The following is a 12,840-nucleotide window of genomic DNA, read 5'->3' on the forward strand; positions in this document are numbered from 1 at the left end:
TATTTATTAAAAGCCCCACCCCCAAAAAAGGGTCCAAACAAAGGAAAAAAAAAAAAAAAAAAAAAAAAAAAAAAAAAATCTATTTACGTTACCATTTTCATTATTTTAATTATGTAAAAGTAATATAAATGCTAATGTGTTTCAAATGATTAATATTATTTTTTTTCCACCGACAAAATTATATTTTCCTCGCCACATTATTTATACCTACCTACCTACCTATGCGCCTAAATATTTTTTCTTCTTTTCATAAATAATTATAGAGTAAAAGACGTAGGTGCAGGAGTGTAGGGTATTATTAATAGGTAGAATTTATTATCAGATTATCGCACTAGTGGTTCATCAGTGAACAATGAACAATTCACTCAGAAAAAGGGGCTTTATGGGGCCCCAAAAGGACTAAGTACAGTGGATTAAAAGTCAAGCACAGTATTAATATGTAAAAAGAACTTTGACTATTAAATACTTAACAACATTAGTGACTAACAAATCTAACAATTTCATGAAAATCGGACAAAACACAAAACATTATGACTTTATGAGAAATTTACTATGGGATCTTACGTCACGAAAATCCCAATATAATATTGGAATAATAAAATATTAAGCACACATTTATTTCATTTTATCATTTATTAAATTAATTGTAAATATCCTCGTGGCAGAAAGCATTCCATCCACATTTGACAATGGCGGAAAACATAAGCTATATATTTATTTAAAACATAAGAGCATGCATAATATAATAAACACATTCCAACATAAGCAAGCCCAAATAACAATAAATTGAAGAATTTTACGTAAGAAGCACCCCGAACCCTAATTTATAGGGTTTTAGACTTTTTTGAGTAAAAGAGGCTTTCCTAATGTGGAATGTTGTTAAGAACCAGTTGCAGAAAAATATTCATGTTGATATCTCCATTATTCATAAAGATACAGGAACTGTTGTAAATCCTCCCAATACCTACTTTTCAATGGAAATCCAAAACTCTGAAGCTGTTTTACTTAGAACTCGATTTTCGCCTTCAGGCCCTTTCTTGAATAAACCCGTTCAATGACGGATAATATTGAGAGTAAAATACATTCCCCCTTGATCCCTGTTAGGTGTCCCTGGGGATAATAGACACATCCAGGCTCTACTTTTCAAAGGAAATCCAAAACTCTGAAGCTGTTTTACTTAGACGAACTAGATTTTCGCCTTTAGCACCTCCTTGAATAAAATCGTTCAATGACGGATAATATTGAGAGTAAAATATATTCCCCCTTGATCCCTGTTAGGTGTCCCTGGGGATAATAGACACATCCAGGCTAAAGTAAATAATGTGCTTTCAACATGGGGTTCTAATTCAATAATGCATAACTGTAGTCACATTTTATAACGTTTTTGAATTTTATTTTGATGTTTAAATTTCGACAATTCCACGTACCTATTGGCATTTATTATTAACACATTTAACGGAAACATTTGGTTCGCAACAGTTGCGCAAATGGTGCGAAACAAATGTTTTGAATGTTGTGCAACTTTCAAGAAAAATGTTTCCGAAATGAGTTTGGAGAGAAAAAAAAGTTTCTACATTGTTTCAAAAAAGATTTCTGGATTGTTGAGAACCAAAATGTCTCGGACGAAAATGTTGATGTGTATTAAGTAGGCATTAGGTATACCTAATGCCAGCCTTGCAGTTCCTCAACTTAAAAAAAAGCGAGTCCCATTTATTGGGAGACTAAAAGGTAGGATCACGTGAGAATAGCCTACCTTAATGCACCTAATTCCAAACAAGATATATTTCCATTTGAAGGTCTTGAAAATTATTAGAGTATCTCCCTCTGTGTCCAATTTAGCACATGCTTACAAATCTCGGATAACAAAAAGTAGGTACCTCCTACAGGAAGAAAGGTAGGTAGGTATAGATAGGTGTAACTCTTATTCCATTTCTAATTGGCAATGTCATTATTTCCTATGTCCCGATATCTCTTTACGACTTGTTACTTATACAATACATATTCGGTACATGTTACACATGTATACAATACATATTCGGTACATATTACACATGTATTCCTGTGTTTTCTGACCTTTGTTAAAGTCTGAGCTTTGAGATTACAGGCGAGGGGGGGGAGTTGGGTAAAGGGAAGAGAGAGGGAGAGAGAGAAAAAAAATAAGAGAGGAGGAGGAGGAGGAGAAGAGAGAGAGGAAAAGTTGGACCTTATTATTTTGGTTGGTCGGGTCAGGAACTCAGGATTTTCCGGGAAAAGCTCTTTTTCTTTCTTTTCTCGGAATTTTCATGCATGTGGGATTTATTTCGAATGTATCGGTTCAATAAAGACCCAAGTACCTTACCTACTTCAGATTTTATTCGATATTATTAATATTAAAACTTTGTGAGACTCAAATAAGTATTCTACTGGTGTCTTATAATTAAATTGATCCCAAAGGCAAGGCAAACCATTTACTCTTGACAAATTCACTTCCAATCTTCTCGGCCCAATACTAATATGTTACCTATCATCTGGATTGTGGATTGGATCTATGGTTTCAAGATTGGGGTTTCTCCAATTTACACAGATCGAAAGGTTTCCATTCAATCCATTCTCTTCTGCATTGTGCTCTTCTCATCCAAGGTTGTCCCTGCCACTTTTTTGATTGAGTTTACCTGCGGGCATCTAAAATCCTAGGTAGGTATGTCATTGATAAAATAGCCATCACCTTCCCACCTATGAATACCTACCTAGGTATAAATGTTAGTTAGCATTGTCATCGGGACTAATTGGAGTGTTAATTTTGCCCGGGGGTTCATTTGTTCTACACCACTCACTGCATGGTTGTTATTTTAAACGTACGTAGAAACCTATTTATAAAAGGCAAAAAGCGCAGCCCGGTAATGAAAAGGTATACAGAAATATTGGATAATAATATTAAGTAACATGTATTTAATTTGCAAAGGTCAAAGCTAAGTACAGGTGTTTTGAATAAGATAGGAATAGGGACTAAAGAGTAAGAGAGAGGGGGAAAGAGATAGAGAGAGAGAGAGAGAGAGAGAAGCAGCATCTACATCAGTGGTTCTCAAACTTTTTTGCATGGCACCCCCTTTGGGCATATTCTCATTTTTTCACGCCCCCCCTACCTTACCCAACCCCTCGGTATATTATTTTTACCTATGGGTTTTATGGAGTAACAAAACGAGAATTTGAAACTTTGAATTTTTTTTTATTATACAAGTAAGTAGGTTACCTATTTATAGGTTTTATGAAATAAAAAAACGAACCAACCTCAGTGGCTCAAGCAGTTAGCGCGGGAGGAATTTCAGAACTGGAGGTTTATAGGAAAAGCTCGCTCCTCCTCGAAATCTTCTACTCCAGAGGTTTACATAGAGTTACCAGCAGGAGCTACCATGGATGAACGATGTATTGTACTGAGTGATATTGAAGAGAAAGAAGAAAATGATTTGTTGGAAAGTGAAGAAAGTTTAGATGATTATATGAGTATGACAGAGGGAGAAGATGAAATCATGCCAAGTAGTGAGAATGTGTACACTAGATGTGGAAGGAAGGTTATTCCCCCCAAGAGGTTGAACTTGTGAGGGAGATGTAGGATCACGGCCTGTGTGGTGTTGACTTATGAGTTTAATATTGAAAGTAGCTGGCCTGAGGAGATACTGGAAACGGGCAGTCTTCAATTATCTATGAGAGATAAAGAGGGAAGAAGGTGAAAGGAAAAAGATCATGAGAGACAAAGATTGAAAATGTAAGGGAGACAGAATGATATGAGAGATAAAGGGAGAGAGAGAGAGAGAGAGCAGCGTGCAAGAGATTAGAGAGAGAAAAAATCAAGATAGACAAGGATTGAACATAAGAGGATGAAAGGAAGGGAGACAGATAAACAGAAAGTGAAACGAGAGAGAGAGAGAGAGAGAGAGAGATTAACATCTATTGAATTTAACCATCATCATTATCATCCGGTGAGATTGGGACTTGGTTTGCACAAATCAACGGTTAAACCCTCATTATCATGTAGGAGCACTTTGATCAGCGAGCTACTATACCTTCAATATAATCTAACTTCTGCATCGAACTGTCATCCCATGTTATTGCTTAGACTGTTTTAATCATTTACTCTTACATGACGAAGAACAGCAACAATACCATTGTAAATACTGCAATGTTTTCGCAGTGGTGGCCTCATGGATTTAGTGGCTTAGGAGCTCCATTTTATCCCGGAGGATATTCATTGCAAATGCCAAATATCACCTTAAACCAGCAGGGGAGTGGAGTGCAGATAAACGAAATCGTGTTTGGGGTATTACCTGCAAGCTACGCTCCAAATTCCCCCTCCCTTGGAAGCCCTAACCGCTAACCGGTTCCAGCCTCCCCCACCCCCTGGAACAGAAGGGAGAAATAATGGCCAGGAAATGGACAGTGTAGCTACTCAAACCCGCTCTCCGTATAAGAACAAGGAGAATTGGAGGAAGAGGAAAAACAGAAGTGAAGGTGAATCCAGTAGATCATTGAATAAAACAAAGAAGAGATTCAATAGACAGTCAAGACGCCAATCTCAAGAGCATCCCGGGCGCGCTCATCCGCCTCTCCAAGTCCGGCGGCTCCACGGACAACATCACCGTTCTTCTTGTGACACTAGATGTGGAAGGAAGGTTATTCCCCCCAAGAGGTTGAACTTGTGAGGGAGATGTGGGATCACGGCCTGTGTGGTGTTGACTTAAGCAGCGTGCACACTGATCATACACTTACAACACTTCAGACATTTCCATACAACATGTTGGAAGCTTCTATACCGCACACCAATCATACATAAATAGTTAAAATAAACCATTCTCATTATTATGTCGGATGCTCAATTCAGTTTCAGTTTAGGGTTGTGGTAGTTCTGGTGTGGTGTAGAAGTCGAATGGGTGTGGTGTGTGATTGTGTGTGTGGTGTGTGATTGTGTGTGTTAATTTAAATCAGGATTTTGAATTTGGGAAAAGGTTCTTTTTACACTAAATATTGGTATTTAGTGAGTCGAAGACTGCGCCAATTAATCCCCAAGAGGTTGAACTTGTGAGGGAGATGTGGGATCACGGCCTGTGTGGTGTTGACTTAATAAGTTTAATATTGAAAGTAGCTGGCCTGAGGAGATACTGGAAACAGTCAATCTTCAATTAACTACCATACTGGTAAGCCACAATACGACAAGCATTATTTTGCTCACAAGAAGAAGACAAGTCTTGTGAGTTGAACGACACCAGTTCTTTTCCCGTAAGCAGAAAGTTGGGGAATCAAAAAGTCCTTTGTAACTGATTTGAAACTTCTGTCAAACACATGTGAATTCAAGGAGCTGAAATATTTTCAAATCAAAGCAAAGATGTGTTCATTATTGGATTGCTTGATGATAACAGTCATATTAAGGAGAAGTTGTTGCAAGAAAAGGATGATAAAATCCTTGAGGAAATAGTAGATATTGCCAGGACAATAGAATTGTTAAAACTCAAGGACATGGATAATCCTACCAGTCAGGATATCATGAAAATCGGCACCAAGTTTCAATAAGAGATGTCCAGCCGCCAAAGCCAAAAGTCATGGATGTTCAAAAATTGATGATTCTCATGAAAAATACAACTGTCCAAATGTTTTCTTGTAATTCATGTGAGGACATGTAGGTATGAAATATCAAGAAGTAAATAAACACAAAATGATCAAAGAGGTTAATGCCTGATATCTACTATTTTCATCATGCACACTTTGTATTCATTCAATTAATTCCCATAACGTTCACTCACTCACTCACTCACTAATAAAAGAGTAACTACCTACCGATTAACAATTAAATGCTAGCCTGATGGCTTTACGGGGCAATTTCATCAATTTTATTTGAAGAAAAGGATTTTGTTTGAAAGTTTCTCTTCCTATCACATACTCCTTTCAGAAACCTACACTTGTTAATATGTTATATACATACATATAGAAGACTTCTAACTTAGAAGTCAGACTCAAAGTACTACTATTTTTCCAATCGTTAACTGCCGCTTCTTGCTGGTCTACGACAGCGATATTAAACGAAAAATATTTGATCGAACCTTTCTAATGACCAGCGCACAGGTTGGTACATACTCCTTTGAGAAACCTACACTTAGTTAATATGTTATATACATACATATATAAGACTTCTAACTTAGAAGTCAGACTCAAAGTACTACTATTTTTCCAATCATTAACTGCCGCTTCTTGCTGGTCTACGACAGCGATATTAAACGAAAAATATTTGATCGAACCTTTCTAATGACCAGCGCACAGGTTGGAAGTATCGCTATCTTAATTAAAAATATGCAAAGTACTTTCCTGCCGTGTTTGAATTACGTTGAAAATGATGTATGCTCGGTGGTTGACATACTGTTTTAAATCTTCCTACAATGAAGATATTTTAAATTCATAATGATTATACACAAAAGCTATGAATGTTAATCAGATATTAAGAGAGTTTAGTGACGGCTTTTTCTTAGCCACTGGTCAGTTGCCTACAGAAGGCCTTCTCACTCCTCACGCTGAAACATTACTTTCCTTATCCTACATTAATTTTCTTAATATACCTAGAACTCCACTCCAATGGTACCCTCCCTTACAAATGCCATGTGAAACAATGAATCAACAGGGGAGGGGAGTACAAACAAAAGGTATTGTTTATGGGGACATTCGGTGCTTGGAAAGAAAGAAATGAGAGTTGAGAAGGACAGGAAGAGGATGGACACATTACATAAGATTTTAGTAGGGGGCTTAACAAGCCGGATTAACCGGCTCGAGTTCCATCCTGGATATTAGGCAGGGTGCCTATGTTAGATCAATCTAAATCCAAAGATAATTCCACTTAATCACAATTTTAATATGAATAATAAAAAGAATGAAAATGGCAAGAACGAAAATGGCAAAAGGCAAATGTAATAATGTTCTCAATTCCTCGTTCTGTCAGAGTAAGAACATTGAATGGCGTTTTATTGCAGAACTATCACCCTGGCAGGGAGGGTTTTATGAGAGACTAATCGGGTTGGTAAAACATTGCCTTCGCCGAACCTTAGACAAAACTCTGCTTACAAACTTAACAGTCAGCTAACAACAGTAATCAAAGAAGTTGAATCAGTCTTAAATACTCGCCAATTAACAACCGTGGGTGCAGATTTAGAGCATGTACTCACGCCAGCAGACTTCCTTTTTCCAGTCGCTCCTACTGTGTTGGAGACACCTCCTGAACCGTCCACTGGTTCACTCACAGTTACAAAGTCAGCACTGGTTGACAGTTGGAAAAGAAGTAAAACAGCGTTTCACGAATTTCAGAGTATGTTCGTAACAGTACCTCTCCAGTCTAGCAGAACGCCCTATGAAACCCCATAAACAGGCAAAGACAGTAACAAAGAAAATTCCTCGATGTGGTGACATAGTACAAGTAAAAGAAAATTCAAGCAGTCGAGTTTTTTGGCACGTTGGCCAAATATCAGAATTACTTCCCAGTCGAGATAGTAAAACGAGAACAGCTCGTGTTAAATTATCAAATGGAAATGTGATAATCAGATCCATTTCCCACCTTTATCCCCTTGAGATGGATGATGATCCTCTCTTAAATGATAAGAAAACCTCAGATTCAGATGTCGTGCCTAGTGTCGATTCTACTCATGACATAGCTAGTACTGCTCAGGCTCCTCAGAGCCCTATTCCCTCAGAAGTCTCTTGTACAGACAAGAGTACACGGCCTCGCCGTGAGGCGGCCGATGTAGCAAGGGCTAAAATACGCCTTCTCACAGAAAATCTTTTGATTCTATCGGCGGGTTCAAATGCCGAAAGTCATTATCATTAATCATAAGCACACATGTTGTTTCATAGTTCTAAGTATTCCTAGATATTATTCTTATTATGTTTCTCAAATCTCAGTTCATGGCACTATTTGCCCTCGTAACGTAAAGACTTAATTTTACGCTGACTATTATCAGCTCCCCCTCACTATTTTGATTTCATTTTGTTTTTACTGATTTTGTATTTTTTTTTATTTTCCTTATATTTTTGTCGGGTCATTTATTTTTATTCTTTCTTTTTTTTTTAATTTTTTTCAATTTTATTACGTTTTTTTTTTTTTTTTTTTTTTTTTTGCCGGTTTTCAGGGAGAGAATGACGAAAAACGCCGACCCCGTCTGTACATGGGAAAAGGCGAAGAAAAAGAAGATGTATTATTGTTACCATGTCACAACATTTAATTTTCAATCTTGGTTATTTTTGCCGCTACTGGTAGCTAAACACAAATAGCTACTCAATATGTAAATTCAAGCAGGCTGCGTGATATACCTAGATAGGATAAGAAAAGAAATGAAAATTGCACCATTTTGATACAGATTAAAGGATATTTGGTTGAATGGCCAAGATGGCCCAAGTCAATACTACCACCTTTTGGTGATAAAATGCACTTTGCATTAATGTTTAACCCATGAAATATACGAGACCTTGTTTAGACTGCGGGCGTAAAAGGACTTTTCAGTCCTATTCGGGCAAGATAAACGCGGTACATTCTATTCTACTGTAATATGAATGTAGGTACTTTCCTGTATATTATAGCCTAATACATACATGCTTACATATGTAGTACTACCCAAGAAAATGTTGGCAAAACTAACGAGTGAGGAGCTGGATACAATTGTAGAGAGTATCAAGAAAAAACAAAAGTTCAACGAAAAAAGTAAAACTATCTACATAGCGAGTCCGTCTACCCGACGCGTCCCTTGGGATTCCACGAGATCCAAGAGTAGAAGAACATTCAGCAGACAAACACCACTAGCTCATATTTCCAGTAGCTCCAAACATTCAGACAGCTCGGATGATGTGAAAGCGTGCAAACTCAAGCTTCGGAGACAGGATAGGAAGAGCTTGGATATCTTACACGACTGTGTATGTTATAGTCAGTATCAAATCCCAGAGCCTGGCACGTTCAAGTCACGCGCTGAAGTCATTAATGACTTTCTCAACACCATCACCAATGATATAGTGGATGTCAACAAGGAACCTATACCCAAGGATCCACTAGCATTACCAGCGCTAGGGGCAGCAGGGATGTATCCCACCAAGAAATGGCTTACAGAACTCAAACGCAAGGGCATCAAACCAGAAGCTGGTAAACACTACAAGGCTCTGAGACCATTGAGTAACATTGGATATAGGCGAGATTCTACTAGACGCAGGACAGAGGAAATACGACGTGTTACAGGACCTAGTACTAAGAGCTTAAGACGGGATGGAGAACTTGCTAAGAAGAAGATATTGGATTCAAAAACAAGAACAAACACGGCAGCTACAGTGAGGAATCTAACGACAAGACAGTTCAAATCTAGAAGACGATCTCCCCTCAGCAGTGATAGTAGCAGTAGTAGTTCTGAGTGAAATGATGATGACAGAGGGAAATTATAATGATATCATGACAGCAATGTCAAGAGTAATAGGTGAAATGAGAAATACATTTGTAATACACATAAAACCCATTAGACAGGGAACTGAACTGTTGTACTCTGTCATGGCATAGTCAGACAAATCCGCTTGAGCTAAGAGCGTTACATACTTTATTACTGTTACTGCATCGACTGCATTGGAGATATCACATTCCAGTTAAGTATTTTGAAGTGCATTCAGCCTTGTGAGGACAAATAGGGAGCTGATTTAACTAAGGAAATTAATTTAACTTCCAGCAAAAAGTGTGAGGTGGCAAGAAGTTTAAGTTTGATATTATTTTAGATGTTGAAAAATCTTCTCATATGAAAAATAACTCCGGCCATTCAGTTTTTGTTTGTTTATCTGTGTTTGTTTAGGTTTATTACTTTTTATTATGTATTTTTGTACCTTGAAGGTTGAGAATAATTAAAATTATAAGAAAACACACTATTATAACTACCCACAAATGCAATTTGTTAAATTTATTTATAGATCTTTGTTTGAATTTGGTTGTTTTGTTAATCAGAAGATGAGTTTCTAATTTAGGATAGGTAGATGGGCAGTGTAGCACAAACTCTTTACTGACCAGGGGGTTGAGAAGAAAAACAGCAGAGAAAAGAGAGGATCTGGAGTGACAGGGGAAAGTTGTTCTGGAAACAAATGCAAATGACTTTTTTTTTTAAATTCAAAAATTGAATTAAGACAAATAATCAAAATCTTAATAAAGGCTGAGTTTTTAACAGGTGATGTACTTTTTTCTTTTCTCTGCATTGAAAACAAATGTCTCAAACAGGAATGCATTGGTAGATTAGTAAGAGAGTGTATCAGAAGCACTCACTAGGAAACATGGACCCTGGGTCCCTCTGTTCCCGAAAGAACTTGGTACTTTACATTTAAATTTGCAGATGTAATTACATATTTGCTTTGCAAGATTTGACTATGGAACAGTCATGACTTGGTATAACGGAAGAAGAATCTTTGAAAACATCCATTATACCAGGAAACTGTTGGTAAAATGGAACAACCTATTCTAGGCTGAGTCTAAATAAAGTACTACTTAAACTCTTTATAATAATTGCTTTGATGCCAAAGCATTTGTAAAGTGTGAAGTTACTTTCGAAAACAAGGGCCTGCATTGACCCTTTCTTCCAACAACTACCTGAGCATTTTTACAATGTAAAATAACTATAACAAATAAAAATGGAACACATAACCACACACTCTAGTCTCATGGTTTATTGCCTCCGGAAGCAGCAAGCATTTGTTCGTTCTGTAACATTTGGAACTCCTGCATCCTCATTGATATCCTAGAAGTCATTTTCATGTACTTTTCTAAACAATTCACTGCACACGATTCTTCTTTCTTTGTGATTTCTCTTGATATAAAATGGTTGACACAATCTTTGAAACAGATTTCTGTTATTTTGTTGTACTGGAGGAGAAATTCTTTGAATGTGTTGATTTGAGTTTTCATCATTTCATTTTGTTGGGCCTCGTTCAGCTGGTCTCCCATTGTGTTTTTTTATCTCCGAGATATGATCAATTTTTGATCGCTAAAATCTCCATAAGAAATACACAGAGTGCAGAGACTGCGGGATAGAAATGTTCTGCTCCCGACCAACATTTTGAGTTTCGTTTATGTTTTTAGTTTGATAACTATGCAGCTAATAGGGAGCGCGCAGGGCGACCGTATTTTTTTATTATTTTCTACAAGTTCGGCCATGCCTTTTCTTCAAGTTTGGCCATGCCTTGGGATGAACTAGCGGGATTCCGGAGCGAAGCGACGGAATTCAGCTAGTAAATAAATAAAAACAAAGTACATAGTTATACAATGATGTAAATGAAATCAACGTTTCTTCTCATTCCAGCCCATTGTACGTCCTGATCCTGTACTATATCATTCATCATCATCTGACTTGTATTACAGTCCTCTGGATGTCTTCTCTACCAGGTAAAAAACTGTACTTACTAACTTTGAAAAACTTTACTTACCAACTTGGAAAGACTTTGCTTATTAACTTGGAAAAACTTTACTTACCAACTTGGAAAAAAAAAATTGTAACAGGATAAAAGCTTGTCATGAATAAAATTTGTCATTAATTAATAGGTACGTGCCACAAAGTATTGTTCGAATAAATATTAAAATCTCAACAATATTAATTTGAATTTGTCTGTTGGTTTTGCCATAACTCCAGTGGTTTGTTCAATTTTGATAAACCTGAAGGGCATTGGCTCTTGAGATTTTGGGACCTATGAGGCCTATGAAAACAATGTAAAGACCATTTTTCCGTGTGAGTCCACTCTCCCTGTGTTCTTACATATATCTAATCAACCTCAGTGGTGCAGCGGTTAACATGGTTGACTTTGAATCTGGAGGTTGGTGGTTCGAGTCCAAGTCAAGTCATGAAATTTAGTGGAGTACATATTAGGTGGGGAACGACATTTGTGACAAGCATTTATGCTAAAGACGATTAAAATTCCTTTTTTTATATATATATTTATTATAACTCTCATTTCTGTGTAAAGTCTGCAATAAATTCCATTCCATTACAGAACGGTTCGTAACGATCTCATGCACGAATTACCCCCGGGTTCGAATTCCGGCGCTCTCAGTGCTCACCTCAAGTCTCGGCTAGACTCGGAAATGACCCGACCTCGCACGATGGGCATTCTAGGCGCCTCCTCAGCCTCGTCTAGACAAGTGACCAATCCAGCCTCCATACAACCAGGACATCGTATAGTAGTGTCTAACTTGAAGGACTCGGTCAATAGTGATGATATCAAGGTAAATATTAAGTGACTAATCCATACAGCCAGGACATCGTATAGTAGTGTCTAACTTGAAGGACTCGGTCAAATATTAAGTGACCAATCCATACAGCCAGGACATCGTATAGTAGTGTCTAACTTGAAGGACTCGGTCAATAGTGATGATATCAAGGTAAATATTCCAAAAAAATCCCCTCCATCAACAAAAATTTGCACTAATTTTTTGATTTCAAATATTTCCACGGCTTACTTTCTGGGGTTCTCGTGTTGACCCAGCATCTAAATGGGAAGTATTGTGTCTTCTTGCCCATCTGATGAGAGGGATTTTAAAATGAGCATTTTTCGAACAATTTTCCACAGACTTTGCTATTTGTCAAGCAGCCTTTTTTAGGGACTTTTACAACTTTTTGGATTTAAAATTTCAACTTTTCTAAGCATTTTTAAAAGACTACAATAGAGTAGGTACAACAATCAATTTTCCGAAAATTTTATACTTTCCAAATTCGTAGCTTTCAAAGTCTTTTTCATGTCGAGTTCATTTCCAAGACCCCAATTTACGGAGCCCGTTTTAAAATCTTTTGCTAATTCTGTGCCCTGAATTCCAAATGCTGGAGACTAATTCGT

At 37.3% G+C, this 12,840-nt stretch overlaps 3 protein-coding genes across 3 annotated transcripts in view; 1 reads left to right on the plus strand and 2 right to left on the minus strand.

The window, feature by feature from the left end:
* LOC103508843 (angiotensin-converting enzyme-like) overlaps positions 1-12,840 on the minus strand; it is a 186,541-nt gene that overhangs the window by 64,956 nt on the left and 108,745 nt on the right. The gene's annotated exons all lie outside the window — the stretch shown is intronic.
* The window catches only part of LOC108252384 (skin secretory protein xP2-like), a 70,964-nt gene that overhangs the window by 9,256 nt on the left and 48,868 nt on the right, over positions 1-12,840 (plus strand). The gene's annotated exons all lie outside the window — the stretch shown is intronic.
* LOC103508727 (mitochondrial import inner membrane translocase subunit Tim9) lies at positions 9,899-10,973 on the minus strand. Its single transcript, XM_008473302.2, has one exon. It carries the CDS (start codon positions 10,958-10,960, stop codon positions 10,676-10,678), a length of 285 nt encoding a protein of 94 aa, XP_008471524.1. The 5' UTR covers positions 10,961-10,973; the 3' UTR covers positions 9,899-10,675.

Source organism: Diaphorina citri, unplaced genomic scaffold (genome assembly GCF_000475195.1).
Source record: "Diaphorina citri unplaced genomic scaffold, Diaci psyllid genome assembly version 1.1 scaffold21, whole genome shotgun sequence".
Lineage (NCBI taxonomy): Eukaryota > Metazoa > Arthropoda > Insecta > Hemiptera > Psyllidae > Diaphorina > Diaphorina citri.